We start from the raw sequence: 15,350 nt of genomic DNA, 5'->3' as shown, positions 1-15,350 counted from the left end.
TTTACAGTTGAAAAATCAACATTGCTCTCTGATGGAAAAAGTATGTCAAGCTGACACTGTTTCTAAATTACCTTCAGCCTATAGTTTGAAATTTCTGTCGCGTATTGAAATTTCGTGTTATTTATCAGCCATACACTAATGTATTTGCAATAGGCTAATATTGGTCAATACGTCAGCCTCTAATATAGATAACAAACTACACTAAGATAAACATTTACATTTGGTCATTTTCGAAATGTTTATATTCATATTTAATTGAATAGTCTGAAGTAATTACTGACCCTTTCTGCGGGACAAATAGGACAGTATAGAGAAAATTACCTTCGTAAAGCTTTCACACATTATTTGTTGGGACTTTGCCAAACGTATTGACTCAACATTTGGGTAAATTGGGTAAGCCTTAATTTCTAGTTGTGGTATATTGGATTTAATTGCATCATTTGAGGGTATATATACCACACATATGCTTGCTCAAATGGTCTCTAGGGGGTAGTAAATAACAAGTAGCTTTTTCTGGTAATCTGCTGGTGAATAATATATTCTCTTTGCAGGCAGTGCCAGTAAAATATATCTGTGTGCTGTGGACAGTCCTGTTTTACTTCATTGAAAAGGCATTTAAACATGCTGCACTACGACGATGGTCCATGCGGACTGATTGTGTATGTTCCTATAATACATCCACGGTATAAGATCAGGGAACCGGAAGCCAACCCCTCTAACGTGACATTACGCATGCGCATGTTTCTCGTGTCTTCGACCTCTACTACAAACCGGTGAGAGCTAACCTCCTCTGTCACGATCTGTGTGTGTGAGTTAAACATTTAAACGCGCCGCTTGTGTTTAACTCGGTGTTTTTGTAGCTCTACCAACCGCAGCACTGCTCAGCTCGTCTGCTTTTTTTAAACTAGCCTGCTTTTGAGCGACATTGTTCGATTTGCAGCTAATCTTGACCTTAATTATGTGTGTGTCCACGTAACTTTGTACACTTTGTTCCTTCTTACTTAGCACACTAGTTACAGAGGCAACCGACTGAATCGTTTTAATGTTTCTCTTTCTATCGACAGCAGACTGAATCAACGCCAGCTCCTTTGGTTGACCTGACCACTACGTCCCGTCGTCATGTATGCCTGTGCTAAGTTCGTCTCCACGCCCTCTCTGGTGAGTGAGTCTGCCTGAATGAATGGAGGTAAACGCGTTCATGTATTCTGCCTTTGTGCATAATCGTGAAAGTGTGCAAAAAGCTGCCAGTCGGTGGCATTCAGGGCAAACTACCAGCAGCTTTAATTCGTCTCGCTAACGCTAGCATGAAGCTACGTAGCCGTCTTTGACCCTCTGCTAAAGTCAGCTAACAGTCCGTGATCACACCTTGCAAGGACGTCCTTGTTTTGAACGCCATCAAGGCAAAGCTCAGCCTCGCGGTATCCTCGTGAGAAACACCTTAACAGCGTTTGACGCTAATCTGAATCAGTAGAGTATCAAAGGACATTATTTTGTTAATTGAGAAGCAGCCATACTCCAGTTAAAAACGCACCACAATGGGTCACTGTTGGCGTTTACCATAATCAGTTGTGTTAATGCTGTTCCTCAGGTAACCGTCCTGTACTTTAGTAAACATTTTAAGATACTGAACTTCACTTGAGTATTTCCATTTTATGCTACTTCTTTTCCTACTTCACTATATTTCAGAGCGAAATATTGTACTTCATTTAATTTATTCAAGAGCTGTTACTTTTCAAATCAAGATTTTACGTACAATACATTGTCATTTACAAACTATGACCCATTGTGGCAGATTAAACTAAGTAAGTTAAAATGAACTCCACCTTGACCAAAACCAACATTTAACGACTGCTTACACATAAATATGTCAATAATAATGATCCAATAATATAACACTGACAGTAGCAGCTCAACATTATGAGTATACTTTAATAAACATTTGAATGCAGGGCTTTTACTTGTAATGGAGTGTTTTTATAATGTATTGCTCACAATTCTTCCACCTCTGACCATATTTAGTACAAGTCGAATGTATTGTAGATGAATACACATGCTTTTAATTCTGTCTTGAGCAGAGTGTTCTTGGCAAGTTTAAAGCTATACAGACTGATGTCAATACAACATGCTGGTAGAGCATCTTACCAGTGCACGACTGTCAACTAAATGTCTTTTTTTCCCCCCCTCTTCATACAGATCCGTGCTGGAACTCGGGTACTGTACAGACCACTCTCAGCAGCAGTCGGCTCAGATGGCAGGAAAGCCGAGGTAAGCAGCTATTTGTGCTGGGAATTATAACTGATTCATTGACTTTGAGTGTTCACAGAGGAAGGGCACTCTGTGAAGCTCTCCGAAGCTATCACAACTCCATCGGTCTCCTTAGCTAGTCCCGTTACCTTACACATACAGTGACGAAACAAATAATAAAAAAACATGCATTTAAGTGCAGGTTGATTTAACATGTTTCCTATTGAAGAAAACTATTATATGCTTTCTTGTCGGCAAAAGAAATGCTGACATTTGCATCAAAAGTCAACTTTAGCTAGCTATCCGTTGTGGCTAACACGAGCTAAATATAAATTCAATGGCAATTCTGCATCACTATGCAACATTTCCTTTACCTTTTTTTTTAAAGCTGCACCTATGTTCACGTGTGTTTACTTTAATCAAGTACATAGTAGAGACGGATTCAGTCAAAGTTTGGCTGAGCATGTTTAGTATTCCAGATAAATAAAGCCGATCCGACCTGGAAACCTCAGCAGCTAATGAGGTAACAAAAGTGACTGACATTGAGCAGCAACACTTGCAAACCCTTGCTGATATTTTATAGTTATTTTCTTGGCAGGAAAATATCAGTGAGCTTTTACATATTTGAGAAAAGAAAAAGTTTAGTGCTGCTCTCTGATCCTCTACTGTTTTGTTCTAACCTCACTTATTTTTGTGTGTTTCAGTCTGCTTCACTCCTGGCACCACAGAGCACTGTAGCCTCCCAGCAGCAGGTGGCAGTGCGGGGTTTCCAGACTAGTGCTGTGAGCCGTGACATCGACACTGCTGCAAAGTTCATTGGAGCAGGAGCTGCCACAGTGGGAGTGGCTGGATCTGGAGCTGGAATTGGAACGGTGTTCGGCAGCCTTATTATCGGATATGCCAGGTAAATTAAACACATCTGCTATCTTAGGACATCTTCACTGACTGACATTGAATGGTTTGTTTATAGTAATATTTATGAAACTATCAGAGGTACACTTGATTCCAAATGTTTACATGGTCAAAAAATTTATTTGATTTAAATTTTAAGTGTAAAAATATGTTCAACATTGTCGAGGATCATTGATAGAATTATTTTGTAACATGTATCGGGGCCTTCATGGGGAACCTTGGAAGACACTGGGATTGTCAGCTGCCTGAAATGTCGTGGCAGATGTATTTTTAACATTGTGTACCTCCAATGTGTCTCAGCTGCCTCTCTCTCTCTCAACAGGAACCCCTCTCTGAAGCAGCAGCTGTTCTCTTACGCCATCTTGGGCTTCGCTCTCTCTGAAGCTATGGGTCTTTTCTGTCTGATGGTTGCATTCCTTATCCTGTTCGCCATGTAAACCAGTGAGGCATTTGCTGCAAAGGGATACATCACAATGTTAATAAAAATTAGCTGTTTGAGATGCCCTTGAATGGTACGATAATGTCAGCTTATCGTGTTGCTCATGCGTGTTTGTTGGTGTTTCTTAAAGCTAAAGATTGTTGATGTAAGAAGCTCTGGCAGACACAAATCAGTGCAAATGATAGTTTTGCCATTCTATTGTATATTTCATCAAATGTTTTGTTAATTAAACATGCAACCAATAACATAAGTAAAATGTTTAATTCATCATGTTTGTTTTTGTACATTTGTAAACAGTCGTGGGGTTATTTTTTATGTTTAAGATTTGCAGACAGGGGCAGCTGTCAAATTTAAGAACAATATTTACCTTTTGCAGCCATGATTGCGGTATATGTCAGTTATGTAGATTTGAAGTGTTCAATTTGACTGAAGAATGTTGTATTCCTTCACACAGCCGCAATCAGCACAGGTGCTTGGATCCAGCTCGTTGACCACATTATGAGCCCCAGTGTATCTGAAGCTGCCACCTGTATCAACAGCAAATGTAAATGTGGCCACAGCCAGAACAATGTCGGTGTTTACAGTACGAGAAGTTATTGCACCTTCTTGCAACCTTTCTGAACAACATCTGACACATGCAGGAGTAAACGTGTGTCTGCTTCCTCTTCAGAACAGGCACCATATGCAGAAAAGTAGTAAGGAGGATGTCTATGGCTGTAGTTTATAGGCTTACCACCACCACTAGAAAGCTGCTTACAAACTGGCTTAAGAGTGGAAGAACAGCAATACTAAATTCAAAACTTGTTTTGTGAGCGAACTATTATCAAACACCCTCAGGAAGTGAGGGTTTCAGGTGAAAATGCATGTAAACTAGCATCCTAGCTTTCGGTTAGCTAAAGTGATAGCGTGCCACATAACTGTTAATTCTGTCTTCTACATTCTCTTTCCTAAGGTCGCTGTCAGTCAAAATAGAAGAAATAGAAGCACTTGTTTTCTCAAATGAGGTCCAACAAATGACAGTCATGACATTACAATTAAACGTTGGTGGTTTGGGTTAAAAGAATTCTGCAGACGTTGTCAAAGTTAACAAGTTTTCTACCTTTAAGCCTGGAGACAAACATAGTTGGTGAAATTTCATGTTTATCTGAACAAAAATGCAATTCAGGCAAAGATATACGTGATTATAATGGTGAGGCAAAAACTCAAACTGGAAACATGAAAGGTCACCAGTGGTCGGATACAAACTGCCTCCATGTCTTAATTACATTTTTGAGTATCTGGGGGACCACCACAATGTTTTGAAGAACTGAATAACGTGACAAAATAACACAAATTAGACAAAAGGAAAAAAAAAAACATTTATTACACAAACAGCGACATTTCTTTTTCCCATTAAGCACCTCTTGAAGTCAGTGATTTAAAGAGGCATTTACGAAGCGTGGGTGTATTATACACCAACCAGCACAACCTACCTAAACAAATCACGGAGACGACAACAAAAACCAGCTGTTAGTCAGGTGGAACTACAGAACGACAGACAGAGTTGAGGGAGGACGGTTTTGAGAAGCGTACGCATGTGTGCCCGAGGTTTATGCATCGATGTGTTAAGAGAGCAACAACAGTTCGGACATGTCAATTAGCCAGTAACAAAAAAAGATAACCGAATGTCTAAATATATGTTCTCAATACACCAGTCTTCCAGTACGTGGAGGATAACTAGTTTAAAAACTAAGAAGCTGACGCCGTCAGCTCCGTGGTGTTTGTGGTCGGTTAACTGTCACTCTGGTCCCGAGGTTGTTTTACAACCGAACGAGCGACAAGGAGCACTCAATAACCAGGTAAACATACTTTTATTAGTATGATAAAAATGATTTAGTGTCTCCGTGTCTGGTTCTGACAGCAGCCACTTCCTGTCCCAGCTCCTGTCACATTGCACAGGTTAAGTGTTTATTGGGAACTTAGTTATGTTGTTTAGTAATTTTAACTCAAAATGTATTTGCTGAATTTATGATGAAAATTTTGGATAATATTCAGCTAAGTTGTTCACAGTATTGATCATTTTGTTGTTTATATTTTAGATTTCTTTCTACGATGCTGTATTTTATGAAAACTATGGTCAACTGCCTTTCTTTTTGGACCTGATACAAATGTTAACTAATCCTGTATGGATTATGGAGCCCCCATGTACATTTAGCCAATAACATGTCTGTAATCCTTACTAACGGGACATATTTTACACTTTATGTCCACCAGGGGTAGCGAGTGAACAAGACAAAAGACAGCAGCTTTTTTCAGCCATGTGTTCAAGAACATGAAGGGAAAGTCCACCTTGAAATAGAATGCACATTTTAGCTCTTCCAGTGGTTTTGTAACAGTAAGACCGTTACAATGTAAAGTAGAATATCAAGACTTGAATTATTTATTCCAACAGGGCATATCTTGTCATTTGATGTGTACTCTTGATATTTAGGTCCAGGTTAGTTTTTTACACGATTAGGACTTTGACAGTTTTGATTCTGAAAATGTCCCATTGAAACTGTGTTGTGCTGTCAGAGTTCACTTTAAGGATGCTGCCTACTTCCGTGCTGCTCTAGGATTTATCTCCAGATAACATTTTCACTGCAGTCTTTCTGTAACAGGTAACAAAAAGACACAAAAGAGCAAGATCTTCATGTCAGCCAGTACTGGACTGTTTTGACCAGCAGTACAGTCAGGAGCTTGGAGACCTGTGGGCATCTGCGAGGTATAGATTTCTTTCCGAAATAATTATTGCAGCATACACACAGACAGGGTTTGTACCAATCCTTCATCGGGATTGCTTTTCTCTTGCAGAGCAGTGCTCCTGGACCCTCGCTCTTGGCAGTATGGGGTCATGCTCAACCGCTTCAGCACTGTGACCGGCATCACGCAGATCCTACAATCACAGGGCTTTTCCATGTTGCTTTGTAACGGCCCCTCAACACTGTCACATTCAAAATACCAAGCAGGAAAAGACTCTCTGTTGCCACCTGACCACATCTCCAAGTGCCCTCCTAATGACTCCCACCTCCAACCTGACGGCACCTCTCGTGCGCTCGGTCAAGACCTTCAATCAGAGCCTTCGCTCAGTTCGTCCCGTCCTACACTACAGTGTTACATCCATCCATGTCCACTGCGGTTTCCCTCTCAGGCTCACCGGCCTGGCCAGCTGAAGCAGTACTACCTCCTGAATGCTGCCTCCCTGCTGCCAGTGCTGGCTTTGAAAGTCAGAGACGGGGAGAAGGTTTTGGATCTTTGCTCTGCCCCTGGGGGCAAAGCCGTAGCCATAATGCAATGTGCCACCCCAGGTAAAACGAGCACTTTAACAGGACTTTGCAAACTTTTATTTGATTTTACTTTCATCATACAAAGAGGTATAAGAAAGATTTAGTGCAGTTGAAGATAAAATAAAGTTCATCTAAATTGTTTGGCAACAAGAGCTTTTCGCTAAAACATCTTGTTGAAGTTTGTTAAGCTTTGCTCTTAGATATATATTGTGTACTTTGCATGTAAGTTGCCGCAGTTGAATCTAAATATCATTTTTGCCTGCTGTGAATAGCCTACTTGTCTTGATTACAGTTTACAAGTAATGCTGCCTTGCTTGTGTTCCAGCACTTCTCTGCTGCAATGAACCAGACCCTCACAGACGGGACTGGCTGGCCAAAACCCTTGAGTCTTTCTTGTCTCAGTCGCTCACCAGCAGAGTGATTGTGTCTGCACAGGATGGACGATCTTTTGTGAACAGTGAGGCAGGAACATATGACAAGGTGGGGCCCAGTGAGGGTCATGTTTATGTCAGCATGCGGCTGATTTTTGCTTCAGTGTTGAACACATGGAGGTGGTTAGAAATGAATGAGAACAGCAAGCCTTTGAATAGAAGCTAATAAGCCCAGCGGAAGAGAAGAAAACTGTGCAATAAAAATATGAGTCATGAAGAGGCAGACAAATGGCCGGAAGTTCAAAGGACTCAAAGTGACTGATAATTGACTTAAATATATTGAAAAAAAAGGAAGGCGCAGAATGAAAAGGTTACATTTTCTTACTACTTGCCTTTTGCTTTTCTTCTTTGATCCTTTCTGTCTCTCGCTGCCATTGCGCTGTTGAGCTCTCCGACTCTGAACTGCTCACATTTCTTCCTCTATGTGTTGCAGGTTTTAGTCGATGCTCCATGTTCTAATGACAGGAGCTGGTTGTATTGTGGCAGTCAGCAGGGGGAACACAGACTGAAGGAAAGGGCCAGGCTGCCCGCGCTCCAGGCTCAACTGCTTAGGTAAATCCCCAACCAATCCCCAACATAGAAAAGTGTCTGCTATTGTGTTACCGTTGTGGCACCCTTCTATCTTCCTACACATTATTACTTAGAATATAGGATATTACCGTTAATGTCTGAGGGTGGACTGAAACATAACATTGTTTTAGTTCAGATGAGCTGTTGTGAATCATTTCCATGCACTGTACAGTTGCACACACAGTAAACCACCATTTAGAAAATGTAATTACAAACAGTGCTGTGGAGTGAAATTACATTAGGTTGCAGGGCATGGTTTGCAGTGTCAATTCAGTACTTTAACATATGAATGTCCAAGCAACGGAAAACAAGAGTTCCCTGGAGGCTGATGTGTATGTGGTCAAATTGCAAATATATTAGTCAAAAGATATTAAAATGATTTGCTGTGGGAGGAGAAACCTGACATATACAGTCTATTGAGGGTTGCAACTTCATTTTAGCCAGCTTTGTAGAATATTTTGAAATGTTAATTGAGATTCTCAGAAGAGTACAGAACTGGAGTTATGTTCTTCTTTTTTTTTTTTTTTTTTTTAGTTCCACGCATTCTTCTTTCTTACTTCCTTTTCAAAACCTGACTCCTTCATTACCCACAATGCAACTCTACAGTTTAGTAAGAGATTTGGATTTGTAAAGTCATTAGGGATTAATGTAGCCGCCAGCCTCAACCAGAGATCAGGAGCAGACTACAGAGGTCTGATCATATCACCAGTTTTGTTTTTTTCATTTTCAAACTTGTAGTTTTCACATACTGACGTTGACTCAAGTGACCTCCCTCGAGGTAGTTTATCAGACTCTGCACAGCTCCCACAAAAAGTCCTCAAGTCCTGAAAGGAGACTTTGATGTGTAAAATAGGCGGAGTTCTCTTTTGAATTCCCTTGTCATCAAGTGCAGTATTTGTCTACTGTTTACAGGTCTGCGCTGTCAGCCGTGCGTCCAGGGGGTGTTGTGGTCTATTCAACCTGCACTCTGTCCAGCTTTGAGAACTTTGCCGTGGTTGAGACAGTGCTGAATGACTGTCCTGAGGCTGAACCCGAAGACCTGTGGGAGGAGATTGGCATTCCTTTATCAAAATACTTTACATTTAGGAGCGCTCACCCTGGTCATGGACAGACGCCTCACAAGCCTTCCCTGCAGCCACAGGATGGCCCCTCGTCCTCTTATCACCACAGACTCGGCATTTTAGTAATTCCTCAGCCGGGCAAGACCTGGGGACCCATGTTTTTGTCTCGGATTAGAAGAAGGAAATAGTGTGCATCCTCCTGTGCAGAAAAGATATGTGGAATCAAATGGCTAAACACACATTTCCTTTGTGCGACTTTTGTTACCAGTAGGTTTAAAGTACCTCCTGGAACTGGTTTGTAACTCAATCACACAAACTGACAAACATACTAATTTGATATGGAGATCTTGTGTTCACAGCTTTTTCTGCTGCCCCCAAATGGCCAAAACAATCAGTAATTGCAGGTTTAATTGTTTTCTTTTAGCTTTTGCAGTCCACCCTCTTTTTATTTATTATGATTTATGATTATGATTCATACCTGCAAACTTGTCGCTTTTCAGCGAAATTCGGCGTTTTGATTCAAAATATATCATCCATGTGAATCATGTAGATCCGTAGAGATTTTTTTTTTTGGGGGGGGGGGGGGGGGGGGGGGTCAACTGGCCAGCCAGCGTTTCTCAGATTGGAGTGAGACGAGGAGAAAAGGTGATGTCGTGATCTTCGCAATAGAACATCGTTGACGTGTTGAGTCTTGGCCAATCAGCGTTCAGATGTCTACAGCGTCTTCATTTCCCTCCGTTAAAGTTTAAGTTACGTTCTGTACCGTTACAGTTCAGACTTGCTGGGTTAAGGATAACGTACACTGCATGCGGAACTTTGTCGACTGTTAACTTTCGTTATTATCGCAATTTAGGAAAAAAAACGTAACATGAATTATCAGAAAGCCTGCAAGCAATCATTTGCACAGTAGGACGTATTGAGAGTGTTCCGTTTCTGGCCTGGCCATTCGTGGTTAACAGTTTATGAAAGAAAGCCTCCCGCTGAGAAGTGCAGTCGTTGAAGTTATAGAAATGATTGTATTATAATAGTATATTATTATTATATTATAAGTGGCTTATAAGTGTTCAGTTCACGCAGTCACTCATTAACATTAAACCGGAACACAGGTGGATGGTTGCAGGTTGTTTTTTTTAACTCAAAGTAGAATGAGGTGATTTCGTGGTGATAACTTTTATGAACATGAAAAATGAGGCCCGGATACTGATGAGATGATGAGGTCAAAGAGTTTAAGGAAGAAGAGGGTCCGTGTACGTTTTGAAAGTCCGTTTTACCGTTACAACACGGACCGGAGAGAGGGTTATGGTGCCTGTACCTTCATTTCAGCGGGTTGCTAATGCAGAGGTGTGTATAGATCACAGCTATTATTTTACTCTTGATAAGATACCTTAGCCAGAGTAGATTATCATTTTCATTTAAATAATTGAACTGGATTGAATGCATATTAATTGCAAATAGAAGATAGGCCACAATTCTAACAGCTTTACAGTAACAGGGTTCGATGAAAACTAATCACTTTATTTTGTACAGACGATGGTTCCCGCTACTCTTGCTATCTTTGTTTTTATGACTAAAACTTTTGAAAATGAGACCTCGGTCTCAATGGATTTTGTCTAAATAAAGGTTAATAACAATAGAGCTGAAATACTGATTAATAACTGAATAATAAATTCACTTATTCAGACTGCTTTTAAAGCTCATGCCCCCCCCCCCCCCCCCAACACACAAACACACGACAGGTTTCGGGTTTCAGAGTTTGCAGGTATGATGATTTATTGTTGATGGCTTCTGTGGAAACTACTGACACTGCAGATGTACAATTAGATGAAATCGACCAAACATGTTTTTTGAGTGCTTCACATTAATAACTGTCCACGTTGTATAATATAATTGATCATTCTATAAGCCGATGTGAGATTGTAATATTCAAAATGAATTCAGTGTTTTCTATTAGGAGTGAGTGCTTATGGTGTAAGTTTAAGTTTCTAGTTAGAAAACAAGAGATGACATTAAAAGACTGTGAATCTCCTTCTTCCAAGCCTTGTCACTAAATCAGGTTGCATTCATAAAATGTTGATTGCATCTTAAATTGAGTCACCATTACATCTTTTAAAAGTGTCTCTCTGAACACTTATGACGAATGTTTATTGGCTTGTGTTTGTTTTTAAACATCCAAGTGCCATAACACTATTGCAAATGTCAACACATGGACATTACATAATGCATACTCGACAGGAGGCTGAACGTTTCATGTCAGGAAGATTAGTTTAATAACCAGGAAGAGCAGTAATGGTATCATTAACACCGAGTCTCTTCCTTCATCCCTGTTATTACCTCCTGCATTGTCCTACTCTGAATTAACACATGCTTCAAGTCTCACTAGCAGCAGTCTTTCATCTGTCGTCATACCTCCCGTCAGAGTGATTTCATCTCAGTGGCTCATTACCCGAGTGGACTCTTCTTGTGTCAGGCTCGAGCGAAAACTAGACTATTTCATCGCAGTGCTGTAGCTTTTCACCGGGCTGTGATTGCTCAGACCAGAAGCAGAAAGGTGTTTTGAAAACAGAGGTCGACTATAACACATAAGAATTCATACATTACCCTTTTGAGCGTCCCACACTGACAAAGGCATGCTGTTGCAAAGGCAGTTGTGCGAGGTATAAGCCCTTATTATGTCTTCCCAGATACATAAGGCTGGTGGTGGTGAGCGAGCCAGCCTTTGAGACACTGTCTCGGATGTGATTGCTGGAATAGGAAAGGTGCCTTGCACTGGTTTCTACCGCCATGGCCATAGACGCAAGCATTTTCTAGTGCATTTCTATGGCTACTGTATTTTGTTTGGCTGTCCTACTTTATCTCCACTTCCGTGTGTCGAAGTAGCTTCGGTCTCTGACACGAGGGCATCATTACAACACCAGGACTTCAACACAGCTTTAAAGTAGCGAGATGTGGAGATGAAGTGGGCCTTCATCGAGGTTAACCATGTTGCTGACCTTTGTGTGAACTCCAGTTTGTTGATGTTCCCCATATTGCAGTGTTTCCCCAAGGGGAGAATCTCTAAGCAGCTTCTCCTCTACTTCAAAGGGGGAGAATGTAGGCCTGCTTTGCATAATCAGGTGGAGAACAGCTTTTTGCCAGAGAGGCAGGAATTAATTTGTGGCACCGCCAGATGTAATCATTAAAACTCTAGTCATTGACAATAAAGGGATGAGGAGGAGGAAATGGAGGTTGGATTTGTAGAACAGAATATAGAGAAAGAGATATGGAGTCCTGAATGCCAGAGGACAGTATCGCTAAACAGGCTAATCTGGCGTTAGCTCTGCTGAACCAGAATGTTTTTTTCAGTCTGGTAACGCTCAGCTCTGTCTGTTTATGCTGCATGTTTCATTACTATTTTAGTGGTGTACACAGTGATGACAACACATCAGGAGAACAGGTATTTAGGCAGCTATATATGTCAGCCATATACTGAAAGTCATTTGTGTAGGCTTTAAAGCTCCACTCAGCCTGTAAATGTACTGCACAGCTCAGTCTCACTGCTCTTATTAACCCCGTTTTGTTTTCAGCAGCAACAACAAAAAGCTCTTAAAACCCACTGCACTCTAGCGGCTTACCACCAAGCAGCAGACTGACAAAGGTGGCGACTTTTTGGGTACAATAATATACACATTATGATCCATTCTTATACAGGACACTCTAGAGAACATCACAGCTTTAGGAAATGGATTATTTGTGGGCTCTAACCCACAACAATCACCCCGTCAATCTGACATTTCCCTCCTTGTGACAAATGTTTGACTTGAAGCGTTTGACACTCAATGTGCCAGACAGTTAACAAGTGGGTCTATAGATTTAGTACATTTTGGGGCATCCATCACTCATTTCAAATGTCATCATTTGTCAATATTCCATTAGTGGAAGTGAGAGACCTGGATTGCTGCTCTTGATTGATTGTCACACAACTACTAATCTCTGGGGGGGGGGAAATAAAGTCTGCAATGAATGAATACTTACAGAGGTCAAGTCAAAGTGTAAATATGGACAGTGCAGGCCGTGTGGTTGCACCGGGGCCCGTGGGATGAGGGGGCCCATAGACAGAGAAGGCCGATGTGAACAATTTACCTTGCCATCTCAGGAACACGCCTGTGTTCAAAGAAGAACTGTAACAAATTCATAATGGTGCCAATTAATTTGCTACACTTGCCCTCAAAAGGCAAACCCATCTCCATCAAGGTTTTCAGTTTTTGGGGAAAAAACTAATTTACAATATATATCGAAAGTATATACTGTTTATTCTACATTAACTAAATTAACTTTTTAAAAAAGAAGAAATTTCAATGAAATTAATAATTTCTTATTTCCTTTGGTATTTTTGATATGTACAGATATGCAATGATGATTGCTGGATAACAGTTATGTTGATATTGTCCAATGTCAAGTTGATCATGTGATTAGACAATAATCTATAAGGTAGCTGTAGTTTAGGTGCATAATCTGTCAAGACTGGCAAACTGAGCACATCGGCTCAAGACAGTAAGTAACTATAGGGCCCGTCATAATAGCGCACACTCGGGGCCCATCGCAACCCCCGTCCGCCAGTGCATTATGGACTAGGAGTGGGTCTACAAACTACACCTGCGATGCAATCCCCCCAGAAAATAGCTTCTCAGGTCGTCATCTTGCCACTTCTGGCTTGATATTATTAAGATGAACTATAGCAGCCATGTGAACCAACACCTGTGACACTCCAGAGAAACACAGTACAACTTAACTGTAAGTTTCTGTGTAATACAAATGCAATACATAACAGAGAATGTTTTTTTTAATGTTTTTATGTGAGGAGAGACTAAAAGAACATTTCATGACAGAGGAAAATAAATTTGAGGAAAAGTGAGAGGGTAACTGAAACAGCTTCAAGATAAACATATATTTCCCTCCTTTTATCTGTCTGGAATACACCGACTGCAAATGCAAAAGAAACTGCAAAGAGAAATAAACATGTTTATTTCTTATAGTGCAACAGAACAACAACACTTTAATAAAACCATTGTGGTTGTATTCTAGTTGGATAATATTTAGTGTTGTTAAAAGCCACACAGGCTGGTTAATATTTGTTTGTTATATTTTTGTTTAAATGTCTTTTACTGCAAACTTCTTTTAATTCAAAGGGGACTCATGGGCAAAAGAAAAAGCACTCGAGCATCAAGAGCACCTCAGGACTAACAGCAGTGGGGTCCCTGATGAACTACACCAAGAACAGATGTGTGTGGTTGTTCCTACATGAGCCTTGGCAGCTGCGAGGAGGGAGACATCCATAACAGCTGCACAAGAAGACAAAGCACAGGCTCAACAGACTGAAGGCAGGACAGATTACACTGGACCGAACATTCATTTATCCTTTGAGTAAAAGACAGAATTGATCGTGAGATATAAAAACTATATAAAAGCCTTGGACTGTCTTGCAGCGAAATGGGATTTGAGAGAAAGACTACCAGGTCTTTTTTTTTTCAGTTTTAAGAAAGTCATCACTTTTCCACAAATGAAATGCAAATTTGAACAGCAGATCAGTATAACTTGGAGCGATTAAGGCAATTTAGAATGTGAGTTCTATTCTAACAGTGGTTCACTATCTTTTCCACTTGTGACCACTGCAAAAGCAACTTAAGACCACTCTGTATTACAAAAGGAAAGCAATGAGAAGTAAGCATGACATACAGAGTTACAGTACGGCTTTCCACATCATAAAATATAACACGGCCTGCCCAAAATAATCTTGTTGAGATATTTGAGGTACTGACCTCTAGTGTTCTTTACAGAATGACAACACTACTATAACACATTTAAATGTATTAAACAATAATAATACATGATAAAATAACACAAGAGAATCAGACTTTAATCAAAGAAAATTATGTCACAAGACTTGAAAACTTTTATCTGCCCTCACAACAAAAGGCAGATTACTATTTAAATGGAAAGTAATACAATTTGTTGAAATCATTTTCCACCCAATACAAGATTCTGCGTCTTAACATGTGATAATCACATCAACCGCTCTCTGAGCCTGGACTCCTGCTTCGTTATCAGTTTGACATCATTTTAGAAAATATTTCTCTCATTCCAGTACTTCTTATGTGAACCCGCTCCACCGTTGCAGTTCAGTTGCATTTGATCCTGCCTTAAAGGAACATACACACTGAAGCCCCGTGTTAACACTTATTTTGACCTCTGCATGGATCCCGGTGGTACGTGCTCTCCAAGAATAAAATGTTCGTCCAATAAAGGTGCACCCAGATTGAGTTGCCTCATCTCAATTTTCACTTCACTTCTATTAAACTTCCCAACTTCAAACCTTGTTGAAGTGGACACTCCCAGAGTGAAGGAGAAGCAT

General features: G+C 40.5%; 2 protein-coding genes across 5 annotated transcripts; both read left to right on the top strand.

Moving 5' to 3' along the window:
* Window positions 1-714: 714 nt before the first annotated feature.
* Window positions 715-3,863, top strand: LOC142933716 (ATP synthase F(0) complex subunit C3, mitochondrial-like). Of its 4 annotated transcripts, none has more exons than XM_076077929.1 (5): window positions 715-773; window positions 1,065-1,158; window positions 2,194-2,265; window positions 2,949-3,148; window positions 3,479-3,863. In XM_076077929.1, exons 2-5 carry the CDS (start codon window positions 1,120-1,122, stop codon window positions 3,591-3,593), a joined length of 426 nt encoding a protein of 141 aa, XP_075934044.1. In that variant the 5' UTR covers window positions 715-773; window positions 1,065-1,119; the 3' UTR covers window positions 3,594-3,863. The 4 variants fall into 4 exon arrangements, with proteins under 4 accessions (XP_075934044.1, XP_075934046.1, XP_075934042.1 ...); XM_076077931.1 differs by having other exon boundaries at window positions 746-773; window positions 1,068-1,158; XM_076077927.1 differs by having other exon boundaries at window positions 753-808.
* A 132-nt stretch (window positions 3,864-3,995) lies between these two features.
* nsun3 (NOP2/Sun RNA methyltransferase 3) lies at window positions 3,996-9,550 on the top strand. Its single transcript, XM_076077926.1, has 6 exons — window positions 3,996-5,433; window positions 6,235-6,338; window positions 6,428-6,921; window positions 7,226-7,380; window positions 7,765-7,883; window positions 8,814-9,550. The coding sequence occupies exons 1-6, from the start codon at window positions 5,260-5,262 to the stop codon at window positions 9,148-9,150; spliced, it is 1,383 nt and encodes a 460-aa protein (XP_075934041.1). The 5' UTR covers window positions 3,996-5,259; the 3' UTR covers window positions 9,151-9,550.
* The last annotated feature ends 5,800 nt before the right edge of the window (window positions 9,551-15,350 follow it).

This window comes from Anarhichas minor, unplaced genomic scaffold (genome assembly GCF_050575085.1).
Source record: "Anarhichas minor isolate MPS153535 unplaced genomic scaffold, ASM5057508v1 ptg000062l, whole genome shotgun sequence".
NCBI lineage: Eukaryota > Metazoa > Chordata > Actinopteri > Perciformes > Anarhichadidae > Anarhichas > Anarhichas minor.
The sequence above is the reverse complement of the archived record's forward strand: the minus strand, read 5'-3'. Positions and strand labels throughout refer to the sequence as shown.

What these genes read in the sequence shown, in the direction of transcription:
- LOC142933716 (XM_076077929.1), top strand. Translation starts at nt 1,120, where the DNA reads ATGTATGCCTGTGCTAAGTTCGTCTCCACGCCCTCTCTG. An exon ending in TCGTCTCCACGCCCTCTCTG is followed by an intron (nt 1,159 to 2,193) that starts GTGAGTGAGTCT and finishes CTCTTCATACAG; the next exon opens with ATCCGTGCTGGAACTCGGGT. An exon ending in CTTATTATCGGATATGCCAG is followed by an intron (nt 3,149 to 3,478) that starts GTAAATTAAACA and finishes CTCTCTCAACAG; the next exon opens with GAACCCCTCTCTGAAGCAGC.
- nsun3 (XM_076077926.1), top strand. Translation starts at nt 5,260, where the DNA reads ATGTCTAAATATATGTTCTCAATACACCAGTCTTCCAGTACGTGGAGG. An exon ending in AAGGAGCACTCAATAACCAG is followed by an intron (nt 5,434 to 6,234) that starts GTAAACATACTT and finishes TTTCTGTAACAG; the next exon opens with GTAACAAAAAGACACAAAAG. An exon ending in AGGCAGGAACATATGACAAG is followed by an intron (nt 7,381 to 7,764) that starts GTGGGGCCCAGT and finishes TATGTGTTGCAG; the next exon opens with GTTTTAGTCGATGCTCCATG.